A 12,015-nucleotide genomic window follows, 5' to 3' on the forward strand; every position below is an offset into this window, starting at 1 on the left:
TACCATTGTTATTTCATTTTGATTAACTGACATTTTTGTAAATATATGGTGACCTTAAGGTCACATTTTCTACTCTATAACTTAATTCTACTTTCGTCACTTGTAAGTATATATACTACAGTACACTTGTAGTTTGCTTCTATATAATATTTATTTTTCCAATTTTTTGATGCAGGTGTTTCTTTATTGATTTTCTTATAGGTAATATCCCGTGTTTGGATTTTTTGCTTGATGTATGCATTGTGTATATTTTAACTAAGGAATTTGATCAGTTTATAGTCAAGCTTGTTATTTATAATTAAATGTATCCTCCTTTAATTCATTTTATTTCTTGTTATATATAATATATATGAATTATAGATATATATATATATATATATAGATATATAGATAGATAGATAGAGAATTAGCTTTTCTCTTACCAATCTTTTTCATAAGTTGGTGGTTTTCTCATTGCTAACTTGACTGATAAAGGCACTATTAAAATAAATATTTGAGTACATCTGTAAGAAATTTTCCAGAAAGGATTAACTTATCATTTTTTCCATAGTGAGGGTGTCTCTTTCATGTGTTTTCATTATATAAACTCCTATAGACCTTGCTTGTCATGATGCATACCACCCTTACAAATTGTGCAATAAATTATATCTATCATACCAAAATTTGGTTTTGGAAAAGGACTTGGTCAGTGTGATGAGGAATCATATACTATATTATATAATCATTTTATCATCATCGATTTTTCTCTAGATGATGCATCCTAGAGTTGTTTGAAAGTTTGTAGCTTTACAATACCAAGACAAACAAGAAGATCCAGGTAAATCACATGTCAATATCTACAATTTTCATGGGAAAATGGAAGCATTGGTGATTTCAAAAATTGTAGATACAATGCTTCTTGATGAAGAAGTTCATCTACTCATCTATTTCTCCGCACCTTTGTGCACTAAGATTCTGTTGTGGTTTGAATATGCATGGTGCATGGAGAGCGATTATTAAGAGATGTGACCTTGTTTGATTAGGTGTGACCTCATGTTGAAGCTCTGACCAATGTGGAAACAGTATCCTAGGTGCCTTTCAATCAAGATATAGAACTTTCAGTCCCTTCTCCAACATTGTGTCTGCCTGGACTCTGCCACGCTTCTTGCCATGTTGATAATGAACTGAACCTATGAAACTGTAAGCCAGCTCAATTAAATGTTGTCCTTTATTACAGTTGCCTTGGCCATGGTGTCTCTTTACAACAATGAAACCCTGACTAGGACAGTTTGCAAGAACAAACTATCAAGCTACTTCTTGGTCTAGGAAAGGGCTATGAACAGATAGATTGAGCCAATTGACTGCTTTCTGCAAACTTTAGCAGCAAATACCACTCAGGGCAGTGTGTTTGGCTGTTTTCTTAGGGACAGTCATAGACAGGAATTCTTGTCTATCTTATTCCCAGAACTTCTCTCTGTCAAATAAGTAAGGCACACTGTCAGGCTATTCAACAAATTCAATGTGACTGAATATTTTAATCAATATTCTTATAAAATACTATCCATGAAATACTGGTAAGCTCTGTAACTAGTACAACTAGGGTTCATGTGTTAAGAATAAAGTCCAGACTCACCTCATTCTAATCAGTGTTCTTTCTGTGATTCAAAACTCTTGCAAACAGATTTACAGAGACAGGTCATGACTTCTAACTTTACTTCATTTCGAAACATGTGACATTAAACACTCCCAAGTAAATTTGAAATAATTAAGATTTGCTTTTACTATATCTCTTAAGCCAACATTTTCAACCTGGTCATTAAGTATATTTGCTTGTACCAACTCTGGTTATATTTTAACTCATGAATTTTTTTTCTTCTTAGACATAAAGACAAGCAGTGAAAGAAGGGAAAACACAGGACTTTGATTTCCAGGATGCCTGGGAAGTGGATTTCTGCTCTGCTCCTGCTGCAGATGAGTTGCTGCTTCAGATCTACAAGCTGTGGAAAGGTGTTGGTGTGGCCAATGGAATACAGTCATTGGATGAATTTAAAGATAATACTGGATGAACTTGTACAGAGAGGCCATGAAGTCACTGTTCTGAGACCTTCGTCTTCCATCTTTCTTGATCCCAAAAAATCGCCTGGCCTTCAATTTGAAACTTTTCCTACATCTCTGAGTAATGATGAAATGGAAAAATTTTTTACAAAGTTTGTGGATACGTGGACTTATGAAATCCCAAGAGATACATGTTTGTCATATTCTCCTTTACTTCAAAAACTGTTTGATGAATACTCTGATTGTTATCTAAGTCTTTGTAAGGAAGCTGTTTCAAACAAACAGCTCATGACAAAACTCCAAGAGTCCAAGTTTGATGTCCTTTTGTCAGATGCAATTGGCCCCTGTGGGGAGCTCATAGCTGAACTGCTCCAGATTCCTTTTCTGTACAGTCTTCGCTTCTCTCCTGGCTACACGATGGAAAAATACAGTGGAGGACTTCTACTCCCTCCCTCTTATGTACCTGTAATTCTGTCAGGATTGGGTGGCCAAATGACATTCAAAGAGAGGGTGAGAAATATGATATGTATGCTTTATTTTGACTTTTGGTTCCAGACATTTAGAGAGAATGAATGGGATCAGTTTTACAGTGAAATTTTGGGTAAGTTACATTTCTTCTTAGCAGCTTGATAAGTTATACATGCATTTGAAGCTATATGTCCATGAAATTAAAAGTGAAGCTGTTTTTGTAGGTGATCAGATATAAAATAGGATATTAGTTAACGAACTCACAAATGCTCTGTAAAAGCTGGTTTTATTGTTCAAATAGAAGGTATCAGTCCTGATAAAACACATCTGGTTTGCTATACAATTGTAAGGAGATTCAAGTAGATGGTCCCTAAGTGATTCTTTACCCATTTTACAGTTTCCCCCTCTATTTTAATAAGTCACTTTGGTTATCTAAATGTAGGTTTCTTTAGATTAAAGAATGACATATTTTTAAGTGTCAGTATGTATTTAACATTGAAGAAATGGTGTTCTCTTGCACAAACCAGTGTCTTTATATAAAAATTAAAATGTGGGGTCTTACAACATGGCCAAATTTTGATTTTCTGTTCACATTTAATACCTGTGTTCTATTCCTAGCATTCACTCAGGTCCAGTGGCCTAAAATTGCCTGTAAGTTCAGATTCAGGGAATCTTTTATGGTATCCTCAGGCACTGGAATAAACTTAGCATATACTCACGCAAACACAAATATATGTAAATAAAAAGACAAATCATAGAATATATTCTCTGTTTCCTAAAAATTTCTCCTACTCTTCAAAGATACTATGCAGTTTACAGGTTTGAAAACAACACTGAGGTTTCTGCCAGCTCATTTCCTATTGTATTTTTTTTTTACCACTCATTATAAATATCTGTACTCTACAGAAGAATGGAAACATATATACTTGTTCTATATTTTTTGAAGTCAAGTTTCTTCTCTTGGAAATTATACTATAGTTAAGACTACCCTAAACTTTCTATTCTTGTGACTTGTATAAATATTGTGATTGTTTTAATAGAATAGATTAGATATCTAACTATTACATATCTTATATAACTATTAGATATCTTAATATGAAACAAGAGTAGAAGCACTAAGTAGAAATTCATCCACTCATAAACTTTTGCCCTCTTGACAAAGGAAGAATTAAGGACTATCTATACAGTGCAATGACCTTTGGGATTCTGGCCAGGGTACACAGCATAATGTGAAATTTGGACCTGTATTGTGTGTTTATATTTACACAGTTTCTTTCAAAAATTTAGAGAGGAGTAAATTTGTGCTTATTTGTATAGTAGCTTAGAAGGTTATTTCAATACTTATTCATGGTTTCAAATAATGGAGGAAACGAGGTAACTTTCAAAGTCTGCTTTAAGAATAAAACCAAACTGGCATTTATATATGTTATCTGAGCCATAAATCATACATGTAAATCATATTATATATACATAACCATTGGTTTTTTAATGTACATGTTCTACATAAAAAATAATCCTTCCAACATTTTTTAAGGAAATATATTTTATACTTAGACGACACTTCTGTCAATGTTTCTCTGTCACATTTGCTCATTTTCTCCATCTAGGAAGGCCCACCACCTTAGCTGAGACAATGGGCAAAGCAGAAATGTGGCTCATTAGATCCTACTGGGATTTGGATTTTCCTCACCCAACCTTACCAAATATTGACTATGTTGGAGGACTTCATTGCAAACCTGCTAAACCTCTGCCTAAGGTAAATACATTCTTTGTATCTCTTTTTCATTTCCTTTCATTTCTGGTCAAATGATTCTACATCTTTCATTATGTTTTTTTCTCCCATTATGGTTTTTCTCCTATTATGTTATATTTCTTCTTTCATGATGTTTTACATCTTTTATTATATATATGATGTGACATTAAGGATCCTGCTAACTAGGAATTCAATAAACTCAAGTAAGAGTATGAGAGACCTAAGATATATTCGTATTAGTGACTTAAATTAGGTTCAGTATTTGGATGTTTAGCCATTGGGTAAAGTCCTTACAAAGCAACTAATGAGGATATGAGTTTGAATTTCAACATGCAACTAAAAATTTAGGTATCCTAGCATTGCATCTATGACTTTAGTACTGACAACTGAAGAAACAGGTTAATGCTGATAGCTTACTGGCTATGATACTGTTAAAAATGGTGAGATTCATGTTCAATGAGAACGTCTCAAAACAATGATTAAAAATATGTAGAGGATGACATCTAGTTTTAACTTTTGGTTCCCTAGGGCTCAAACAAAGGCAGGGAATTTCTCCAACAGTAGCAGCCCTAACACACACACACACACACACGCGCGCGCGCGCGCGCACACACACACACACATGCATGAATATACATATTACATAGACACATATAAACATATACACACAAAACATACAAAAACTTAATTAAAGTTAGCACATCAGAAACTCTCAATCATTTAAAAGCTGTGATTAATATATATTAAAGTTAATTGTTGTTATCCAGAGAAACAACATAGTCATAGTTTCTATACAACCATGTAATTTGTGGAGGTCATATCTGAAAAATACCTGTTTATACATAATACCATAAAATTATTGCATAGTATATGCTTTCCATGCAGTTATGATTATTTTACAAAGAAACTCCAAACATTTAAGTAATTGAAGTAGGAAACTTATATTAACTACCACATATGTACATACTATAAATAGGTATTAAATAGGTATTATACTATCAAACACTAGATAATAGCATTAAATCAGCCATCCTGGGAGAAAATGAAAATGGTAAGGAAAAAATCATACTTTCTATAATATGAAAATGTAACGAAGCTACAATTTTACAAATATTTCACATACTATTTGCACTCCTATTTCGCTTGCACTCCTGAGCTTCCATTTTAACAGAGGAAAGTACTGAGAATGTTTGTTGAGGTTGGAGAGATGGCTCAGTGCTAAGAGCACTGGCTACTCTTACAAACAACCTGAGTTCGATCCCAGCAATCATCTGTCTTAGTCAGGGTTTCTATTCCTGCACAAAACATCATGACAAAGAAACAAGTTTGTCAAGAAAGGATTTATTCAGCTTACCCTTTCCACATTGCTGATCATCACCAAAGAAAGTCAAGACTGGAACTCAAACAGGAAGCAGGAGCTGATTACAGAGGCCATGTTACTTATTGGCTTGCTTCCCTTGGCTTGCTAGGCTTGCTTTTTTATAGAAGACTACCAGCCCAGGGATGGCACCACCCACCCACAAGGGGTGCTACCCCCTTGATCACTAATGGAGAAAATGCCCCACAGCTGGATCTCATTGAGGCACTTCCCCATCTGAAGCTCCTTTCTCTGTGATACTTCTAGCCTGTGTCAAGTTGACACACACAACCAGCCAGTACAATCTCTACCTCCAGTTCTAAGAGGTCTAACGTTATCTTCTAGCCTCTGTGGGCACTGCACATACACAACACACAGACACAAATGTAGGCAAAATATCCATAGAGAATGTTTGTTGAACATGTGTGAGTACATTTTACACTGCTGCCTGCAATGTTCAAAGTGTTTATCATTACCAATTTTGTCTTCAGTATGTGTTAAAACTGTGATTCTAAAAATTCCTAAGATACTTCATTATTTATTCTTCATTTTTTTCATAAAACTTTCATAATTTGTTTTTTTCTACAAGTGTTATTTTGTGATGCAAAAAGTTCTTTCTTCATAGGAAATGGAAGACTTTGTCAAAAGCTCTGGAGAGCATGGTGTGGTGGTGTTTTCACTGGGATCAATGGTCAGTAACATGACAGAAGAAAAGGCCAACGCAATTGCATGGGCCCTTGCCCAGATTCCACAAAAGGTGAGGAACAGTGCCCATGGGAGGCAACTCTATACTGAGTCTATGAAATTACTTAGGTCTGATTCTAGAAATGACAGTGTGAAACCTAAAGTTTTAGGTAAGTTCTAATTTATTTTAGGCAATTTAGAAACAGATACACACAACAGATATTACAATACTACAGAAGGTATTTTTGCCTGTGCATACATAGGATATCAACTTTGTGATCTCTGGGTTCATTTCAAAATGCTGGCATTATGATGCCATCTTTGTCAAGGGTATGTAGACACAGCAAATTTTTCAGAGTCGCTTGTTCCATTTGTCAATTATTTAAAGTCATTGCATATATACACATTTTTTTTCCTTGGGGGGAGAGTAAATTTGTATTAATTTTTTCTAGCAAAAGAATATTACGAAAGTATTGAAAATGTTTGAAATGTGGCATGAGTCTGCATCCTAATTTTGAAGTAAGTCTGTTCAGTGTGTAGTTGAGATGACTGTTTAAAAAATAAAAGAAAACAAACACAAAAACAAAATGAAACAAACAAATAAACAAAAATAACTGATTGTGGGTTCCCCTTCAAATATTTGTAGAAGAAATATAGAAAGGAAAGGTAGACATGGGTACTGCCCTTACAGTCTTTTCTGTGCATCATAAAACATAAAACACTGGACTCTCATTACAATCCGTCAATGTGATCAGTCAGAGTAATAAATAGCCCAATTTTTCAGAGTATCGGATAATCCGAGGTTCAGAAGTGTCATATAATAAAAATCATATGAGTTCAAGCTGTATACAATCACAAGAACAAGACATGTTTGACAAAAACATGTATTTCCATGAAGGTACATGAAGGATAGTTTAAATATTATCTGAATAACAATAGCAAGGAATGGGTAATAATAATAGACTCACCCTTATCTGCTACACCTGGGAAAATGGCATATACACGTCACGATTAAAGACCAAAAAATTAAAATTCATTAAAAATAACATAGAACAAATGAATAAAAGTAAACAAAGTAAAACTGCCATGATATTAAAGCCATGATAGTAGATCTATCAAAATAACTTATACATAATATGAATTATTAGTAATTTGCTGCTCTTCTCTGTAGTTGAACTATGCACTTAGGTATTTTCACGTATTGTTAACTATTTCCTTTGTCTAAATTCATCTGCTTGGAAAATGAGGATTGTGGTCAACCCGTCTGAATGTAAAAATAAACACAGTAACTGTTGTCATACTCTTCTCTCAGTATTTTAAGAGTTCTCATTGATCACCACTTCTGACTTCCTTATCTATCCCATGGGAGGTACTTTACTATGTTTTCTCTAAGATATAAAAGCCACATTTTTAAAAATTATTTCCTGATCGGAAATTATTATTACATCATCTCCTTCTCCATTCCTTCTTTCTAACACTCTCATATCTATGCCTTTCCTCTCTTTCAAATCCATGACATCATTTTTTCATTAATTGTCATTTCATAAATATATGCAGCTACATTTAAATATTTGGATATGACCTGCTCAGGATGTCTAATGTTGAATTTGGCTCCACCAATAAAGATTATCTGGCATCTAATAGGTTCTTTGGCGATTTGACGGCAAAAGACCAGCCTCCTTAGGACCTAATACCAGAGTCTACAAGTGGCTCCCCCAGAATGATCTTCTTGGTAAGAGTCTAGAAAACAAATTCTGAATCACAAATGACTCTATTTGATTCCTGTACCTATCTTAAAGAGTCAAAAGCCTTTATATTACACAGGGTTCATAAATTATTTAAGATAATATAAATATATAATTTATTTATTTAAGAAAACAATTTCACACTCGTTTTCTCTTAACTACTATGTGCTTCATGTGTTCAACTGGAAACAAGTTTTCATAGTTCAAGTCTCAAGTCACATGCAAATCTGCAAACTAGGTGTACATAAATTTAGTGTCTTCTTGCTCTGAGGCAGGAAAACATTACAGTGAGCTTTAACTTTTTTAAGATTTATTTATTTATTATATGTAAGTACACTGTAGCTGTCTTCAGACACACCAGAAGAGGGCATCAGATCTCATTACCCATGGTTGCAAGCCACCATGTGGTTCCTGGGAATTGAACTCAGGACCTTGGGAAGAGCAGTCAGTGCTCTTAACTGCTGAGTCATCTCTTTAGCCCTACAGTGAGTTTTAGAGTATAGATTTACATAAAGAATCTTTATGCAAATAAAATCTCCTTTCAGTTCCTAATATTATATACATTTCTCATTTTGTGTCTAAGATTGCTAATTAATGTTATCCTGAATTCATTTTATTCTAGGTCATCCAAAAACCAAAGCCTTTGTAACTCATGGTGGAGCGAATGGCCTCTATGAAGCAATCCAGCATGGAATCCCTATGATTGGCATTCCTTTGTTTGGGGAACAACATGATAACATTGCCCACATGGTAGCCAAAGGAGCAGCTGTTACACTGAATATCAGAACAATGTCAAGTTCAGATTTGCTCAGTGCACTGCAAGAAGTCATTGACAATCCTTTGTGAGTATTACCTTTTAAAATGTGTATCCACTGTTTATTCATTTACATATTTATGTATTATTTATTTGGTTAGTTATTCAGTCATTACCTTCTTACTGATGGACAAGTGAGCAAGCACTATTATCAAATAAAAAACAAAATAAAACAAAACAAAACAAAAAACATGCTTCCCATCTCCTGGGAATAACCAAAGGTAACAACAATATGTTTAATGGTGTCCATGACAACTCTGCCCAACATCTCAAAGGAGGGCTTCCACAAGTCTGGTGCTGGGCTTTATGGCAGGGGGTCCTTAGGTTCTGGAGGGTGCACCATCATTCTAGATGAGAAAAGTTCATGAAAACTGTAATGTATATTTATACATGGAATTGTAGCCATTACAGGTAATTTTGATAAATAGTAAATAGCATAATTCTTTGTGGATTTTCAGACATCATTATTATTTTATTCATTTTTCCCTTCTTCTGTTCCCCTCTCCCTCTCCCTTTCCCTCTCCCTCTCCCCCTCCCTCCTCTTCTCTGTCTCCCTCTCCTTAGGGAGCCTCCCCTCTTCCCATTACCCTTATAAGAGCACTTGAATTCTGCTATCTCTCTTCGCCTTCTTCATATCTTCTTCTGAATTTACCTCCTTCCCTGTTTCTAAGGAGCCTCTCCTCTTCTTATTCCTCCATCAGATAAGTTGAATCTTGTGAATAGTAAATAAATGTAATATGCATACTAAAAATAAGGATGTTTTAATGAAAAGAAAATCACAATTTTTCTATTGCACTTTCTAAATAGTAGGAGAGTAAGTTACTACCATTTTAATTACTAACTGTTGTACTACATTAAACTGATATTGAGGGCTGGTGACTCATGTCTCTAAGTCACCCTTCTTATTTATATAATCATCAATCTTTTTAAACAAAAAATGAAGATTATCAAGAATAGCAAAAATTAGGATCATAGGATGGCTCAGTAGATAAGAGCAGGATTCACACTAGCAGAGGGCCATAGCTCAGTACCCAACACCCATAATTTATACAATCTGTAACTCCAGCTCTTCAGATATTACACACACACACACACACACATACACACACACAGGAGCACACATGCATACATTCTCATATTCTCCCATATTCTTACATGCATACACACATGCACATAATTAAAAATAATAAAAATTATTGATCTTATTTTATAAAAAGAATATATGTTGAACTGGATTAAGAGCACTGACTTCTCTTCCAGAGGTCCTGAGTTCAAATCCCAGCAACCACATGGTGGCTTATAACCATTTGTAGCAAGATCTGACACTCCCTCTACTGGAGTGTCTGAAGACAGCTACAGTGTACTTACATATAATAAATAAATAAATCTTTAAAAAAAGAGCATATGTAATACAATAAAAATTCAAATAATTTCAATGTTATAATTGAGAATTGTTAACCTTTCAATTAATTGCATCAATAAATGCTAACCTTCAAACAAAGTAGATAAATGCAACAAGAAGTAGTCATTAGAGCTAATTAAAAAGATCTGGGACACATATTTAATCATAATATATATGACTTATATGGCATTCCATAAAAATTTCATTTCAAACCCAACCTCTTACTATCAATACACAGATAGATAAAATGTTGCCGCTTGAGAGATAATTGCCTTCCACTTATACATTTTGATGCTAGTACACAGTCTGAACAAAAAAAACAGTTTATAATTGCTTACTCCGTTGTTTACTGCTCTGCAATGTCAGTGGGACCTGGGAGAGTCAAGCAGATAACTGAGACAAAGTAAAGTCTCATGCAATAGCATACATTATTTAGAGCATCAGACATTTATACTCTAAGGATTAAGAAGAGTCATATGAGTAAAGTGTACAATAACAGGGGTAAGATGCCCATGGTAGACAAGCCATTCACAGTAAAACATATTTTTTCCACAAAGGCATATGAAAAATAACAATAACCAGTTGTAATAAATAATCTGAAGTAAATGCGTGCCTATTTGCTATATCTGAAAGGGCCACAAAAGCATAATCCATAAAAAAATTCTGTGTTTTTGAAGAAACTGAGGTTATGAGACTCTTAACTTGTTTTCGTGGAGTTTTTTTTTTCACAAACCCTTACAAATCTCACAAAAGTCTATTCTTGAACTGTATCATCATATTGAATAACTGAAGTTTCATACACTCAAATATGTCATTTTTTATTTTTTATTTAAGGATTAACTGTCTACAAACTATAATTTCTGAATGTTTGGTCTTTTCTACTTTTCTGTTTATATAGTTCCATTTTGTTTATGCAAGAAGTTAAAACATGCCTACTAACATATTCGTAGACATTAATGTAAAGCATCATTCATTTTCCTTCTATTTTTTTGTAAAATCATGTTTTCTATCTACACAAAATTTTAGAAACATGTATTTTTTGTTCATTCTATTTTTTGGATGACCATTTTTATCTCTTATAGTTATAAAAAGAATGCTATGTGGTTGTCAACCATTCACCACGACCAGCCTATGAAGCCCCTGGATAGAGCAGTCTTCTGGATTGAGTTTGTCATGCGCCACAAAGGAGCCAAGCACCTGAGACCACTTGCACACAACCTCACCTGGTACCAGTACCACTCTCTGGATGTGATTGGATTTCTACTTGCTTGTGTTGTGGCCACTATAGTACTTTCTGTAAAGTGCTGCTTGTTTGCTTGTCAATTCTTTGTAAAGAAGGAAAAGAAAAGGAAGAATGAGTAGAGTTCATTGACAATGCAATGCGTGAGTGAAATGTCAGCATCATTCTAATTTATAAACCACCTTTTAAGCACTCAGATTACTTTATCCAGGCAAATCTTTGTAATTTTGTACCATGTAAATATATATACATGTATATCTGTGGTTACTGAAAACTGATCAAAGAATTCCATCATTTATTTTAATATTCAAACAATTCAATATAAAATGATTTGCATGCATACAAAATATGGAAAATGAATATATACCTGACAAAGTCATAAAAATCAAAATATTGCTGTACCTCTACCCAGAGCAGATTGGCGCACCTGCTCCCCTTCCACATTTCACAGACAGTCTATCTGTCTCTCAAGAGGTCTCCCTTAACCAAGAACACAGCTGAGACACCCTCTGCATGCT

General features: G+C 34.2%; 1 protein-coding gene across 2 annotated transcripts; it reads left to right on the plus strand.

Annotated features, from left to right (window-relative positions):
- Positions 1–1,911: 1,911 nt before the first annotated feature.
- Positions 1,912–11,652, plus strand: LOC127695999 (UDP-glucuronosyltransferase 2B17-like). Of its 2 annotated transcripts, none has more exons than XM_052198409.1 (6): positions 1,912–2,635; positions 4,110–4,258; positions 6,238–6,369; positions 7,941–8,028; positions 8,664–8,883; positions 11,340–11,652. In XM_052198409.1, the coding sequence occupies exons 1-6, from the start codon at positions 1,912–1,914 to the stop codon at positions 11,617–11,619; spliced, it is 1,593 nt and encodes a 530-aa protein (XP_052054369.1). In that variant the 3' UTR covers positions 11,620–11,652. The 2 variants fall into 2 exon arrangements, with proteins under 2 accessions (XP_052054369.1, XP_052054370.1); XM_052198410.1 differs by having other exon boundaries at positions 1,912–2,387; positions 4,114–4,258.
- The last annotated feature ends 363 nt before the right edge of the window (positions 11,653–12,015 follow it).

The sequence above is a fragment of the Apodemus sylvaticus genome, chromosome 11, assembly GCF_947179515.1.
Source record: "Apodemus sylvaticus chromosome 11, mApoSyl1.1, whole genome shotgun sequence".
In the NCBI taxonomy this organism is placed as follows: Eukaryota; Metazoa; Chordata; class Mammalia; order Rodentia; family Muridae; genus Apodemus; species Apodemus sylvaticus.

Excerpts from the sequence above, each read along its gene's own strand:
- LOC127695999 (XM_052198409.1), top strand. The coding sequence starts at position 1,912 with ATGCCTGGGAAGTGGATTTCTGCTCTGCTCCTGCTGCAGATGAGTTGC. Across the intron at positions 4,259-6,237 it reads CTGCTAAACCTCTGCCTAAG|GAAATGGAAGACTTTGTCAA; the intron begins GTAAATACATTC and ends CTTTCTTCATAG. Across the intron at positions 6,370-7,940 it reads TTGCCCAGATTCCACAAAAG|GTTCTTTGGCGATTTGACGG; the intron begins GTGAGGAACAGT and ends GGCATCTAATAG.